Here is a 16,709-nt window from a genome sequence, read left to right on the forward strand (position 1 = left end):
GAAAATACAGCCAATGAAGCCCAAGCTGGGAAGCAGTGGAAGATTTTATTGCCAGATGGAGGAAGGGAAGCCTAAGTCCTGGTGGTTTTCCTTCTCCAGGCTGAAGGGTTCGCTTAACAGAAAATTAATAGAAGGGAGAAGTTTGCTTGGTCAAGTCTAGGTCCCGCTGTCCTCTTTCGTCTTTCAAGAATTCGGCCTGTTCTCCATATCCAAACCCAAGGAGCTTCTGCAGTGAGTCCTGTGTTTTCATCTCGCTCAACTCAGCTGAAGTTACTGAAGGGTTTTTTGGCAATGAGGGGTAGCAGTAGCAAGGTGTTGTACGAGAAGTACCTATGACTAAGTCTGAATTGACGCAGCACTTATTTCTTTGCTTATTCTGTACCTTCTTGTATCAAGATGCCGCTGAGAAGGAGATTTTGTACACAGTTTGGTGATGTGCAAATTGTGTCAAAGGCTGCAACAAATACGAGCCACGTAAGGAAGTGCTTCATTTATCAGGGACTCACGAAATCTGAGTAATTCTTGTGCTTCAAGGGTTACAAGTCAAGCAGTTTTTAGCAAGCTGCTAATCTGCTATGCTTGCTATATAGTTATAGTTGCTTGTTATCCCAGGAGTTTTTGGCAAATGCTCATACAATCTGATTAACACGGTTCACATACAAAGGGCGCTGGCCTGGGGACTACCATGTCTCATTAATGGAAATGAATTTTTCATGCCATGGCTGCTACGTCTCTGTGTTAAGACTTACATTTCTTTTTCCGTTTCTGTCTTTTTTCAGTAGGGTTGTGTGGTTTTTGGCTTGCCTTTTTTTTTTTTTTTGTTAGCAGAAACGTCTATGAATTTTAACGGCTGGTTATATTACAGGTTTTGAGGGGTTTTATTTTTGCATACTGATGTTATTTTTACTGAGAAACAGATGTGTCAGCAGCAGAAAATAAAAGGAGAGAAATGGCATACATTTGTGTTTGTATTGAACCCTCTAGCTCTGATTGAATGCTTGATGAGCTCAGTTTGAGGACGAGGCAACTCGATCTGTTCTTGGCAGCCATCCCACTTTCAGCGGGAGGTGGGAGCAGGTGACCCCTGGAGGTCCCTGCCAGCCAATGTTTCTGTTGTGCTGCGAGTTGTCAACTTCTCAGTATGACTTTGCAGAACTAAGAGAATTAGCGTAATTGATGTACCATCCTTCTTTTTAAGAAGCTGTAACATCTTCTACTGTGACGTGAATGCTGGTCTCTTTTATAGCTGAAAGCAGCAAAGAGAGGGCTTAGTCTTTTCTCAAAGCTGTTGCTTGGGGTAAGTTTGGATTAATGCTGCTTTTTAAAGGAAATTGTAGAGAGGAAGAAATAGTACATATTAACTGGTATGCAAAGTATACTCGGTGATGGGTCATCCACAGCTGCTGTTCTGTGACATTTGCTGTTAAAGGGTTTTGGTGTCAACAGATTATAATTTTTTATTAATAACTTTGTGAAAAAGTTCCCAAATATCACTAGCTGTCTTGTATGAGAATGTGCACCTGAACGTGGGTGTCCAGCGTTTCACAAGATCATGAGCACATGTTTAGCTAATGGTATAAAGCTGAGTTAGCACAAACCATCAGTCCTTCTGTTCACACACAGGTCCTGATTTAGACACGAAGTGCTGAAGTACCTCTAAGCGTCAGTTATATAGTTTGTAGCCGATTTCACTCTGTATCTTTTTTGACTATGTCCTCTTTGTTCTTGCCTTAATGCACACTTTGCTTATGTTCAGTTGCTAATGTCTCTAAATCAAAAAGTGCTACAGCATAAACAACTGCAGCTCTAATAACCTATGCACAAACTCTGCCCTAGTCTAAAGGAACAAGAAGGTTTAGAACTTTTTCCTCTAAAGCAGCTGATCTGTTTCTTTCAGATTATGAATTAGATGTCATGCCCCTCTCTAAGGCTGCTCTGTCCATGGTCAAGAAGTATTATGGTTAGTCCTAAATTATTGCTGTAACTTCATTAGTACAGATTAACAGTATTAGTAAGAACTGCTCAGAGTTCAGCCTAATAGCAGTCTATGATAAATTCTGCATATATAAAAGTTTAACTGTCGACTTGTGGGTGTCAAAAGCAACTATAACCTACTGAGATGGTCAATTGAGAACCGATATAGTCTTTAAAATAATGGACTTCCCTAGTTTATTTAATGTAATACCCACATCTTCATCTATCTCAGCAAGGCTGAGAGATTTCCGTAAGTGACGATTGGGAGAATGTTCAAGAGAGGCTGAAGTTAAGGCTATAGGCTGAGCAGCTGTGCCTCCCAAGGCTGTGGTCACAGTTGGGTAGCGCTTGGCTGAAAGCAGCATCAGATTTAGGTGCTTTTTGTGACATAAATTCTGGAAGGACTGACATCAGTGTAAAAATTCTCCTGGAAAGCTCCTGAAACTGTATATATTACTGATGTATAGAGCTTTGCATATAGATGTAATTCATCAGAGATCCTAAATGTGTTTGTAGAGTGAGTGACTCACAATGAAAAGAACAAATCAGTTTTTAATTTAAGATGCTTCCAAACTGAACTCAGTGCTGGCTGATGTAAAAAGGTTGTGTCAAGAGCAGCAGAACTGCAAACAGGCAAATTCAGGCAAAGCAGCAGAAAGAAGTGATGCTTCCTTTGATTTTTATCTCCAGAAATCCACTGAGGGTTCCTCTGTTGACCCGAACTAACACACCTTGGACTTTCTTCTACAGAGAAATCATAAACTCATTTCAGCATGTAGACATTGGTGAATTCGGGATGCTGAATGTCACACCATGTTGACTATGTGTGAAATAACATGTTGTGATAAATTCGCAGGAATAGTACTCCATGCAAAATTACACCTCCAGGCAGAGTCAAATGACCAAACTCTGACATTTCTCAAACTTGACAGCTTATTTCAGCAGTGATTTAGAAAAAAAAGGTCAAAGGACACCAAATATATTACTACTTCGCTCTTTGCCTGTAGCTATAGAAGCAATAAATCTTCTAAGATTGCATCTTATGGCAAATTAAGGTTTCCATGTTTAGGTCCTAGAAACAGGAGCGATGTCTCGAAGGCTTCATGACCATGCTATGCAGAAACGACCTTGCATCGTATATGTCATACGCGGGGTTGCCGCAGCTTAGTGGCTTCAGAGAATGTCCCCTTGCCTTGCCAGGAGCAGAATCAGGACTGATAATGCGTGAATAGCTTGATTGCTTCCTGACAAGAGTCTGGAGTGTTGGTGTGCCTTGGCATGTGTATACAGGTATATAAATGTGCTTTCATAAACACGTTCCCATCCTGGGTTGCAGTAGCGGTTGCCATGGCAACATCACTCTGTGCACTTGAGCTTTAACATTGGAGAGTTCACCCAGAAAATAAATTTGGCGTGATTATGAAGTAAACTTGCTTGTTTTCCAAATTCTTTGCATACAGATTGTTGAAAAAAGAAGAAAATTATGTTACTGCCTTACTCTGTTTTCTGCGATAAACCATGCACAGAATCATTAAGGCTGTCATCTGTCAAAATATAGTAAAATTCCAATAAAGCTAAATTGTAAATGTTGCCATCTTCATCTCCTCAATATATTATCTTTAAGGGCTCCATGTCATTGTTGAAATTGATAAAACTCAATAAAACCCCACTGACTAAGAAATGAAAAATTTTTATTCTATTTCTGAAACAAAGATTTTTATTTTTTTTTATAAGTAGTGACCTATTTTTCTACAGCAAGGTAGAAGTCCACAGGATGGTGACAACAGAAACATTTTTTTGGTGTATATTGATATTTTAAATATATAATTTAAAATTTGGCTATATCAGAAAAAAATTACTCTTGACATGAGACATTAGATCTTCATGTGCTATATGCACTCTAATTTCCATGTGAAATCTTAACAATAGGAAGATTTGTCTTCTGTAACCAGATAAACTTGTGAAGTTTATCCTAAGCTCTGAACACCAGCCTTAGATCATCTGCTCTTGCGAATCACCAGGAGGAGCAGGGGGGTTGCAGGTGAAGTCCATTCTGCTCTCCTCTACACCTCTGTCAGTTCTGATCTCTTCAGCACAACCCATAGGAACAGGGTTTTGAGTGTCCTTGCCATTCCAGCTGGAGCCCCAGCCCTTCTGTGGGAAAAGAGAATGTGCACAAGTCAGCCACGCTTGCAGGATTTATAGACAATGTATTTATTTATTTTAAAAACAGATTCAAGATACTTTTTTTAAAAATTGTCTTATCTCATGTCTAGTCATTTCTGTATCTGAGATCATTCTGCTTGAATGTGACACGTCCTGAAGTGTCTAAGTTGCTTAAGAGCTCATTTTCTTTCAGAAGAGATGAGAGTGTGTTCAATCTATATTTTCACCAGAACTGCCGGAGGTCCTGAGCGTGTCTCAGTTTGCAGGTCTGCTGCAAACTGTGTCCTTTTATCGGTGGGCAGATCCCTTCAGGGAGTAGACTGAAACTGTGCCGCTGACTCGTGTCCATCCCTTACCTATGGATTAGACAAAGGCCAGATAATCTTGTATCCCAGCTGCTGCGGAGTCAGCAGTCTGGTGGAGTTTCTTGTGTTGTTTCTTTTCCCCCATCAGAATGTGTTAATATTTTCATGGATAGATTTTGGCAATGATTATTAAAAGCCAGGGATGGAGTTCTCTGTTCATGATGAGGCCAGATTTCTGTTTGTAGCTCATCTATAAAAGTGACCTTTTTGGTGGTTTTGGTTTTTTGTGTTTAAATAGACATGTTGAATCACATTGTATTTCATAGTGTTGCTTTGCACCTTTTGAGGTATCGTAGACTCCCATGAGCAGAGTTTCTCAGTGTGGTAGCTTGCAAGCGTATAGTTTCCAAATTTTTAAAGCTAAAATGACTTAATTTTTTTGGCAATAATTTAAATGCAATTGTAATTACCAAGTAAAAAAGAGACTGAAAAAAATCAAAGTGAAATGTGCCCAAACCAAAGACCGGCAACATAAGAATTTCCAAAGCAGAAATGAGTCATATAAAATTAGCTTTCTTAAGAACTGCTAGGGCCCGTTATTGCAGCTATCACTGTCAGCATTTTCAAGTTAAACACCATTTACTGTAACCTTATTTCACATCCAATTCAACTATAAGCTTAAATGCAAATGCCCCAGTAATAGTTTTTGTCTTGGAGAAGCTTTGTGTTCTGTTTCTTTCATAGGCAATTATAATGGCTGGAGAAATGTAACACTAAATACAGAATTGATGAAACCTTGAATTTGGAAAATAATACATACGCAGGCAAACTGAATCTAAGGGTGTAGCACACAGGCAGTTGGCGTGAGGAGGAATGGGAAAAGGGAAAGATTAAGGTGTTCAAAGAACAGTTTTGAGTGTGGTGATTACTCTGTAAGGAGAGGTGGTGGTTGTGAACCACTCCAAAGATCACTGCGTGTGAGGGGACATCGCTCAGCAGGTGACTTCCCCCGGAATCCAGGATGCTGCAGGTTAGATCAAACTATGGCAAGGACTGGCTGAAACAGGGCTAAAATCTCTTCTTTTACAGGAAGCACGTTCTTAGTTTTTGTGACTGTGTCTCTTGTGATTGTGTTTTGTTTGTGGTAATGGTGTAATGTCTCCAAGTCCCTGAAATCCCTGACAGGGGTAAGAACTCCAGCACTTTTTTTTCTGAGGCACCCTTGCTGTTGGGTCTCCTTTCCCCTCCCCATCAGCTATTGTGATTCCCCAGGGAAGTGAAGGAAGAGGTGCTGGAGTGGGGCGGCAGCTTCAGCAGCAGGGAAGGGAAGAGCAAGGGGCTTTGGGGCAGAGTTGGAGAGGAAGAGGTTTTCTCTGGAGGACCAAAGCCTGGCATGCTGGGGACGGACGTGGACAGGAGTGCAGGCAAAGGTGGGACGTCCGTAGGAGAGGTTGGATTATCTGCTGGGGCTGTGGCCTAGTGCAAATAAAGGAAGATGTAGGATTTCTTCCCCTTATACCTAGTTGAAGAACAGTGTGTAAACACACGTACACAGCACGTTCCCCCTAGTGCAGGGAGTCCTGTTCTTCATCCCCTTCTGTGCCTTTAGAAGCATTGCACTCTATACAATGCCCTTCCCGAGGAAATTAGCAGGATCTGAGCATTGAACCCAAAGGAAAGATGAGTGATTAATTCATAAACTAGGGAACCTGTGTGTGTCTGTGTAGCTTCTCCCTCCTTGTTTGAGGCTGTTGTTAATGACGTTTGCAGACGAGTGTGGTGAAGTGAGCTGTTACCCGAACTGCAGGGAAGAGCCCCTTCTGTGCCTTTAGAAGCATTGCACTCTATACAATGCCCTTCCCGAGGAAATTAGCAGGATCTGAGCATTGAACCCAAAGGAAAGATGAGTGATTAATTCATAAACTAGGGAACCTGTGTGTGTCTGTGTAGCTTCTCCCTCCTTGTTTGAGGCTGTTGTTAATGATGTTTGCAGACGAGTGTGGTGAAGAGTGAGCTGTTACCCGAACTGCAGGGAAGAGCTGTTCTGAAGACGGAAGCGAAGCCAAGGCAGCAGCACAGCATGTACTGCGAGAAGTGCACAGGCTCCCTAACAGAGCCCTTAAAACGGGTCTGATTATGCTGCAGTTTTAATAAACCTCCTAGGTAGGCTGTGCATATATGACAGGTGATACGGTGTAAGCTACTACAGGTTCGTAAATATGGCTGAGTTTTGTTTCAGGCAAATAGGTATTTGCAAACTGAACGTGTTTGAGGATGGAAAAGTTCTATGCTAGTAATACATGCCCAGCACATTAGAGACCAGCTGAGTCTGCCTCATCTTCGTGTGATAGTTGACTGCTGGGTGAGGAGGAGCTTCCTAGCAAGTCTGTCTCCGAGCGCCAGGATTTCAAAGATTCTGAAAAGGTAGCAGGCAAGTATGTACGTGTGTCCCTTTGCACACCTGGGTCCCAGAATTTTCTAGCTCAAGCAGCTGATGCATTTGATCAGTGCTTTGACAGGCAAGTTAACTCCTGCTTTCAACTGGATATCATTGTGAGCAAAGCTTATCAATCAACGTGCTTTACAGACCCTGATCTTATCTCGTAGACATCCTCTGGGTTAATATTAACAATATCTGCATCTACAGGGCTGTTCGTGATGTAATAAAATAGGTGAGAGGTTATGAAGAAGTTAATTACATCACATGTCAAAAAGTACTTATTGGTGTTATATGAAGAGGTAACTTGGACTCAGCTGTTTTCTACACCTTCTTTCTCAAGTGTTGTCTCCCTGTTCTGTCTTCTACTACAACACTGCATGTTCTTTGATATCGTGAGTCAGCTACTGACACGTGGTTGTGCAGAGTGACAAGGAACTTAATTGTCCCACTGTAACTGAACTGGTTGCCAAGCCTGTATCCCAAACATGAGGGAAGGATGAAATCATTACTGCAGCAAAATTAAGGAAGCGGTGATGGAAATATCAGGTTATTTTTTGGATTGCAGTGTAGTGCAATGTTGCTGCTGACAAGGACATCATAATCTCTTTTGCAAATAACTATTGTTAGAGATTTCTAACTCTGAAGAGATTTGTCTAGGCCTGAAACTTGGCATTATCTCATTTAACAAAGTACTAAAGTGCTGTCATATACACTTTGAAGACCTGTATGTGTGGTGGGTGTAGTCTTTCACATTGAGTACAGCTATTTGCCCTTCAAACAGGTGACATTATATCTGCCTGGGGGGTTTACCTAGGTGCAAAAGATGATAAGGTCTTAAAGCAAAAGCAACCTGTGTGGAAGATATGGAGAAGAAAATAAAAAATGACAGAACCTTTAAAAATGAGATTAGCCAACAGCCTGGTTTTATGACTCTACAAAGAGGCCGCACTGCCTTTAGTACAATTCCTGGGTAAAACTTGCTTTTTCAGTAATGAATAGTAAATGGCACAGGAAGGCATTTGCTATGGGCAGCACGTTAACACTTGCCACTCTTCCTGCTAGCTGTGATCCTGCTAATCCTCTCAGCTATTTATGATCTGGATTTAACAACTGCAGCACCAGTCAGAAAGAATGTCGTGTAATAGAGTCGTATTGGTCTTTCCTTATTGGTTTCATAAAATGTTCATATAACCTGACCTTTCTGCTGCGGAGATATTAGAGAATGGCAGTGATACAGACGCCACTCTGTTTCATGAAGTCCTTACTCCGTAGTTCTCAAAGGCTTCATAGATAAGAGATTCAAGCAGAAAGGCTGTCACAAAAACAAGTTTCTGGTTGTTTTGTAAGATGTACCTGTTAGGCAGGGTGTAAATGTGTTTGGTTTAAGATCAAAGAACGGGTAGATAGGTTTGAAGTGGGCTCATCAAGGCAATAATAATCTGATAAAGCTGACTCCTGATTTCTTTGGTACAGTTAATTGAAAGGATATTTTTATATATCTATGCATCTATATAAGCATTCTCCCCCAAATAAGTGAAAGTAGAGGAATGCACATCAGCATTACTGGTTGTCAGCTTGGCTCTGTCCAGTGGTGCAGAGCTGATGATCCCCTTTGCTGTCCCTGTGGAATGGCTTTAAAGCTCGCTCAGCGCACGTTCAAACTTCTGGCACTTTGCAGTTGCTGTTTTATCTTTAAAATAAAACATGTATTTATCAACAATTAAATGTTGAAACAGCTTGCTGGCAGATGGGGTGGGTTTTATATCTCCTGAAATTTTTAAAATTCTCTTTCAAAATTATGTTCATTTTATGGTCTGTGTTATGAAGACAGAACTAGAATATCATAGTGGGGTTTTTTTCTTGACTTGATAGTTTATCCATATTTCTATTGTCTATTCTTTTTGTTATTTTCTAAGTAGTGTTTTCTTTATCCTTCTATTTCCTACCTAAAATTACATTTAAAATATAATCTTTAACTCCTGCCTACTTCCTTAACCAGCCAAAATCTAAATAGAACTGAGAATGCAAATTACATGGCACAAATAACTTCTACCTTGAGAACCAAGAGCCCCCTTTCTGAAACCACTGTTGATGTGGATAAATACACAGATAACTTGTGGTATGTTTTGCTGAGTTCTTGCACTCAAATAATGAACTTCGCAGTATTAGTAGAGAAGGAGAAGACGGTAACTGGGGCTACTCTTGCATTCTCTGCTTTCTTTAACTGAAAGACATGCGTTGCTAAGAAGATCCTGTACTCCAAAGACCAGTCTCAAAACTGAATTGAATATTGATTTTTATTTTAGTTCATTTAGTTGTTTGTGGGGGTTTGGGGTTTTTTTTTTTGTTGTTGTTGTTCTGTTTTTTTCTGGAGTGAGGTAACTGGTTTTCGTGCCTTGTATGAAAATTGAATTGCTGAGATACTAAGCTGCAGAATGGTAGCTACGTATCTGCATTAACAGCCATTTAAAGAAATTTCATAGGAATTTTTATTATGTGCTTACGTGTAGATATAAATAACCTTTATTAATACACTCCATTGAACAATTACATTCTTAAAATGACATAGAGAGAAAACTTAAACTACTACAGCTGTGCAATGGTCAGCGTTTATAAGCTCAGCAATATTAATGTTTGCCATGCCACTGCATCTGAAAAACTGCCTTAAATCCTGTTCTGTGGGTAGTACTGTAGGAATCTGTTAAGGGCTTATTTATTTGTCTAAAGGAGATTGTTTAATCTGTAGTAATTCTAGAATCAAAATGATGTATTTATGGAATACAGTAATGAGTTGTTTTGCTTTTAAAGGACAAAACACTTCTCTTTAATTTCTAATATAAAGCTGTATGAAATGGAGTTGGAAAGATGAAGTTGCTAGGCAGTTGTTATTATCTAGTAGTGACCTCTGTCGCTGATGGTTTGCAAATTAATTTCTCCACCAACAAAACAGGAGGTGACAGAGTGAAAGGGCAGATAAATAGTTTGAAAATTGGTTAGCTCAATTTTCCAAAGAATATTAATAAACGTCTTGATGTCCAGACAGTATTTGGTAAGAAGCTTAGTGCACCAAAGTTCAGTTCTGGGTCTGGCATGATTAAATATCATCTTTAACAACCTGGTTGAGGAGACAGTGTGCTCCCTTGAGAAATCTTGAGGTGATGCACAACTGTGGGGGAAGAGTTTGACCCACTGGATCGTAGCACTCCAGTTCAGAGGGACCGTCGCAAACCTGAGGGCTGGGCTAACAGAAAATTCTTAAAGTTCAGCCACAATTGCTTCACAGGCATAAGCTATTTGTTGACTTGACTGGAATTTAGAGACTGACATTTGTTATCTTTATCTAAATAAAATAATGTAGTTTTTCACTCTAATTTAAGATGCTTTAGTTCAGCTCACTCAAAACTCTATTGCTTCCACTGCATATAGAAGGACTGCAGGTGGAGAATTAATTTGCTAAGTAGACACTTGAAATGTGTACCTCGAGTATGGGGTCTTTTGGCTGCTCCTAGACTGGCTGACAGTTACAGGTGAGGGCTATTTATATGGAAAATAGGATCTGTAAATTGATATTGTATAGAGCAAGAGTCTTTGCATGGACAATGGGCTGTTTCATTATATCAATGCTTTCTGACGGTTTAGTCTCTTCAGAGAGCTTCAAAAAGCTAAATTCCGCTTTGCCATTAGAGCGTGTTCATCTATTATGTGGCCTCAATAATGTTATCTGGAGATAAGTCTTAGAGAAAGAAAATACCTTAAAATGTAGAAATGGAAGGATAATGTAGTGTTGTAGGTGTCAGTCCCATATCCATCACTGTGAGAGGTTTAGTATCTTTATCTTCATTTTATTCTAATTGATGCGTGAGTCTGTTTGAAAAGCCCTAGATTACAGATGCTTATGTGATGGAATCGCTATTGTTGAAGTGTGGAGGAAAATGGCACCCTATTGTTGCAGTCCGTTAAAAATGATTTCTTGAAAATTGACTTTGAATGTTTGTAGTGGAGGTCAGAGTTCCCTTTAGGGGACTTGTACTTCTATAGAAATGTCTAGAAGTGCCACAGATGTGCCTTGCTATTAAGGGAATGATTTTGATATAAATACTTACCTGGCGGTGCTTTTGATTCATTAAAATGGGAAAAATAAGTGGAGCAAAACAGCTGGGACAATTTCTAAGTAAATTCATCAGTCATTCAGGAACTATGCATTTAAAATACCTATAAATAATAGAATGCTCCGTCTAAATGGAAGCCTTTTATTGATGCGCAAGTACAGCGTCACCCTGAAATGTCTTTTTTAAGTTAGTATTTCCTCGTGTTTAGAAGCAAATCGGGAAAGTTATATGGTTTTTACTTTTTCAACTTTATTTCAATAGCATTAATTTGTATGGTGTGTGAAATGAAATTGATGCACACAGTTGTTAAGCTTTAAGATTACTTTCAGGTAGTAAATAATTGTTTTGGAAACTCCGTGCCTTCACTACTTTTTTTAATATTATCCTGGAGACTGACAAAATAACAGAGTAACTTTTTTTGTGTTTTGCCATTGGCACTTGTAAATCCCCTTTATTCGTGTTCTTACAATGTATGATATTGCCTTAACTGTCGTCTTCCCCTTCTGACGATATTTATGGGACTGCTGGTCCTACAAAAAAAGTCAGGATAATGGGAACAGGGAGGGTAAAATACCGAGAACTCGTTTTTTCCCTTTTATTTTGTATGTTCAGTTCTCCCAGGTTTACAAAGATAAAGAAATTGTTTATGTATACATAAGGAAACCAACATTATTTGTTTGGTGTTTTTTATTTTCTTTTAATAGATAAAAAGATGGCCTATCACAAAGTGAATGCAGATCAGAGAGCACAGGGTCACTCTCCGTACCTTGACAACGACGAGCTCCAAGCCACAGCGCTGGAACTGGAATGGGACATGGAAAAAGAGCTGGAGGAGCCTGGCTTAGACCATTTCCGGCTGGATGGTGCAGTCCCACATCACCTGGGAAACTCACAGAGCCCTGACCTTGATCTCGAGCCCATCCAGCCTTCATGTTCTCCAAAAGGAAGATTCCAGCGGCTTCAGGAAGACCCCGACTACGTCTCACACTATACGAGACAGGCACCAAAGAGCAACCGCTGCAATTTTTTTCAGATACTGAAAGTATTTTGCACTGCTTTGATTGTATTTGTTTTTGGGATTGTGATAGGATATTATGCACGCAAGGAATGCCCTTCTCCCCCAACATCTCAAGAACCAAATAACCCTCATATCTACCATGAAATTCTCAAGGAAATCAAAGCTGAAAATATTCAACAGATTTACAGGTATGTACTTTGACACGTTTTTGTCTAAATGCAATCAGGTGCCAATGCGAAGACTTGTGATTTGGTTTATGTGGAATTTTATTTACAAACCTCGATGTTTTCTCATGATAATGGAATCACAGAATGGTTTGGGTTGGAAGTGACCTTTAAAGGTCATCTAGTCCAACCACTGTGCAGTGAGCAGGGACATCCTTAACTACACAATGCTTAGGAAGCATTCATAAATGTATATGAAACTAGGGTGATTTTTAACAATGTGGATTTGTGTTCATCAATACAGTTTCTGCTTTAATAACATTCTGTTGCTAAATATATTAATATTAGCTTTAACATACATGAATTGGAAAGCACAGATAATTCAAAGTGAATAGAAATACAGACAACAGACAAGATCCTAGATCCAGTCGATTGTCAAATAACATTATTGAAAAGTAAGATTTTTAGGTGGTGTTTTGTAATATTTGGTGCTTTAAGAAATCCCCATCTAATCTACGACACACAAGTGAATCCTGGCTTGTGTTTTTTTGGTCTATATGGTGAAATAAATCTTTAGCCTGCATGGATTTAGGACAGGAAAAAATGACCTCTGAACTCTGACAGATTATTGTGGTGTTTTGTTTTTTTTTCTTTAGTACCTATTTTATGAATATAAGTTGTTGTAAAATATCTACTGACTGGGTTTGATTTTATTTTTTTTTTCCCATGTGGAATCTTTTCACTTCTTTGAAAGTGTATGTAACACGTTTTTATCAGAGTATAATCACTTTTCTGTGGCAGTGAATCTGGAAGAAACTAGGTTTCCCTGCCAAGTTTTGAAGGTTATTTCTGTATGAGGGGGGAGATGAGCTTATTTCTGTCTCCTGGAACGGCAAGTTCTTTTTTCATGATAAAGGAAATGCATTGCAGCTTTTTTGATCAGTACCATTCCAGAAGCAGCAGGACTTACATACCTGAGGTGAGAAAGGATTGCTGTCCTGGACATCCAAAGTGGTGTTCTTGAGCAGATCAGAAATATATAGAAAGTACCCACAGAAGTCTTCTAACGTGAATTATCTTTTATTACATTTGCTAAACCAAGACTAAAATCCTGTAGCATGTTTTGAGCCAACACTGTTACTAAAGTCAAAGGTAAAAATAGATGTGAAGGATTTCAGGTCAGTATTCGTGTGCTGAACTGACGCTACTTTATGAAAAACTACTTATTTTCTTATTGGGAAAGAAAATAGGTGATGAAAAATGTTGATTCTAGTGGTAAAAAATTAACCTCTTTATCTTCTCTGAGAGTAAGTTGAACTGGATTCTGTCATTAGGCTTCGTTAGGAACAAAGTATTGGAATAAGCTAAGCCCTGATGATTGGGTATTACACAAATTACAGCAAATAGCAGAGAAGTCTGGCAGTCTCAGGGTAATACTCCAATACTTTGTGTTTGGGGACTGGGAATCGCTTGCCATTTTATTATTTTAAAGCGTGGTTTCAAACCTTCAAACTCTTCAGCACTTTTCAAACTGTTTCAGCTATCTGTTAGGATATTAGTGAGAATCTGGACTTCGGAAATACAAGTACTTTGAAACTGAAACTTACGTAGTTGCTATCCTTTAATTAACATAATTTTTAGCTTTTTTTGCTACGGAATAACATGATTTCATCAAAGGTAGTCAAGCATTACTTCAGCTACCTATCAATTCCGTATATAAATACACAATCAATGCTTTTGGTGTACCGCGTTACCCACAAGATTTTTCTTAACATTTTGATCATGAGACGGGTTTTATCCCATGTTGTGTTGCTTTCCCTCAACATCTGCTTGGCAAGAATCAGAGCTACTGCAATGAAACCTTCCATATATGTAGCCCCACAAATATGGAACATGCAACATATAGTGCTTGGGGAAAAAAAATTAAAAGCCCAAACCTGACAAAATCAATATATTATTCTAAGACTTCTTTCAATATAATATACGTTGAGTTACTGGGAATAAGTGGCAGCTGCTTAGCTTGCAACTTCTAAACGTTACTGAGAATGACGTTAATTTAATTTTCTTAGCTTACTACTTAGATCAGACTCAGTAATGGTAAGGGGTTTTGCTAACGGGTTTTGAGAGAGGGAAAAAAAATGTGGAAAAGACACAGTAGTGCCAATCGTATTGCCCAAGCATACATCTCCTTAACATCTGGAGTGGGAACTTTCTACTGGGATGAAATTGGCTGTGGTCAGAAGAGGTTTGAGGATTGGGACCCTCCAGGCTTTGAAAGAGGTTGCAGAAATGCACCAGGGGACTTGTGTTAATTTTGTTGGGCTTTGGACTGGATTCTGTGCCATCTGAATGAAGCCTTTCTGCCAGTCTGTGTTGGGAATGGAGGATCATGTAGGATAACAGCAGTTTGTCTGCTGAAATGTGAGCTGCAGGTGTTCCTGTCCAGCTTCTGCTTGGGAGGCTCTTATTGGGAGCTTAAGTGGCGATCTTCTGTCAGTCTCATACTGGCCATCTATCTCTGCCAGGTCTGTGTTAAGTGTTTTTCCCACCAAACATACCAGAAACCATTAGTTAAGAAAAGTCACTATGTTGGCTATTATTCCTTCAACTTTGCCCCTTGCTTTCTACTAAATGTCAACACTGTGAAAATTCTGTGCAGTTTAGCATGGTTGTAATTACTGGCCTTGGCCAAGTTGGCTGATTAATGATACCTAAGTAACGATTAATTCTATAAGCCCCCACCCCTGTAGGGAAGCATGCACAATGTTGATGATAAAAAGTAGAAATCAGTTTACTCCTGATGTTTTAGAGATTTCAAGAGGACTTCAGTTGGTTGTCAGAGGTGTCTGAAAGGGGAACAGGAGTCACCACAAAAAAAAGTGAAGAGTTTTCCTTACCCTGCATGTTGCATTTTACATGCTGACAAAAATTAGGAGAAATATTCCTAATGACATTCATTCAGTAAATCTAACATTTTAAGAGTGCGAGTATTAAATTTGCCCAGAAAAAAAGATATTTATTAAGAGGAACAAACTGCTCCATAGTACTGGCAAAGCCAGAACTGGCAAAATCAGGCACAATTCTGCAAACATTACTGGGCTGACATGAATCCAGTAGTGTCATATCTGTGCCACATACGTGATTTCAGTTTTCTTTTGGAAGAGATAAGAAAAGGTTTCAGGTCAAGCTGGATGTGGCATAGCTCCTGGAAGCCTTCAGGGTAAATATGAAAAGAACATAAATCCCCTACCCAAGAGACCAGTTAGAATTTGAGATACAGAATACTTTGGGCACTGTTTAAAATTATGTCCGTAACCAGCAGAATTTACCCAGGGTAACACAGATGGTCAAAGCAGGTAAAATGTATAGATTGAAAGCCGACTGTCGCCTGGGGCAGCTGGGCTGAGGCTCCGTGGCAAGATACAGTTCTTGGAGCCCTTTTAGAGAGAGTGTGTCAAGAGGGCATAGCTGGAGAGTAGTCATCTGTGCTTTGAGTCTGTGGTCTTGCTCCCTGAGGAGTGTGTCTCAGTTGCTAGAATAGAAAAATGTGACAAATGCGTTTAGATGTAGAAGTCTCTAAAGTTTATAATAAATGCGTAGTCGGAGAGGCAGACTGTCAAAAATATCCAACCATTTTGCCTAAGCATACTGTTGAAAAGTGAACGAGCCCAATTTTCCATGAAAACTGACATTTTATAGCCACTTCTTAAGATGGGATTCAGATTTCTAATATCACTGAAGTGCTTTTGAAAGTTCAGCTTGTTTTTCCTTCTGGCTGTATTTAAGAAAGGGGATGCTAAAGGGGATCTTTATCCTGTCCATCTCCCAGGTGCAGATTGTCTATCCAATGGTCATTTACTACACAACTGATTTATTTGATGGGTTTGTGTTTATAATGAGTGGATTGATCCTCCTCGCCGCCTCCTTCCCCAAATTACAGACGAGTGTGTCATTTGTGCTGCATAGTGCTCTGCTCCTTGGGTGATTTTTTTTTCTTGCCCTATCTTCAGGAAGACGACAAGGTAAAAAGTCTTGAGACAACCTGGTCTGGAGTTAAAGGGAGCGTTGTCACTGACTTCAGGGTTACTGGCACCAGCTGCCAAGGTTTTGGTCCTCATATATGTTGCAAACCTTTTACGTTTTGGAATTCATCAATGTCTTTTTTTTTTTTATGCAAACTGAACTTCAGGTGAGTGTTGTCAGTTAAGGTTTGAGTTGAATGTTATTAACAACATCTAAAGGGACAAGGTAATGAAAGCATAAAAAGCAACAGAAATACAGTCTTGTGAGATACAATAACTACTGCTATCCAATTTGGCATCTTTTTCTTAAAGGAAATACACGGTGTTGTATGTTTAACATAGCATTTTGATAGGGAAAATACGAGAGGTGGTATTTTTATTTTCTATGAAATTATTTCAATTTTGTTGCTCTGAAACCAGATAAAAAATAATCCTAGTTTGTTTTGAAAATGTGGGGCTATCATAATTTTTTAGGAAGCTGTAATTTTGGGGTTGACTTCTGTAAACTGAA

General features: G+C 39.4%; 1 protein-coding gene across 1 annotated transcript in view; it reads left to right on the forward strand.

Annotated features, from left to right (window-relative positions):
- Positions 1–11,706: 11,706 nt before the first annotated feature.
- The window catches only part of LOC104491560 (inactive N-acetylated-alpha-linked acidic dipeptidase-like protein 2), a 49,592-nt gene continuing 44,589 nt past the window's right edge, over positions 11,707–16,709 (forward strand). Inside the window, exon 1 of the mRNA XM_010134007.1 lies at positions 11,707–12,200. Coding sequence (XP_010132309.1) covers positions 11,707–12,200 — 494 coding nt within the window. The remainder of the gene's footprint in view (positions 12,201–16,709) is intronic.

Source organism: Buceros rhinoceros, unplaced genomic scaffold (genome assembly GCF_000710305.1).
Source record: "Buceros rhinoceros silvestris isolate BGI_N320 unplaced genomic scaffold, ASM71030v1 scaffold2714, whole genome shotgun sequence".
Taxonomy (NCBI): Eukaryota; Metazoa; Chordata; class Aves; order Bucerotiformes; family Bucerotidae; genus Buceros; species Buceros rhinoceros.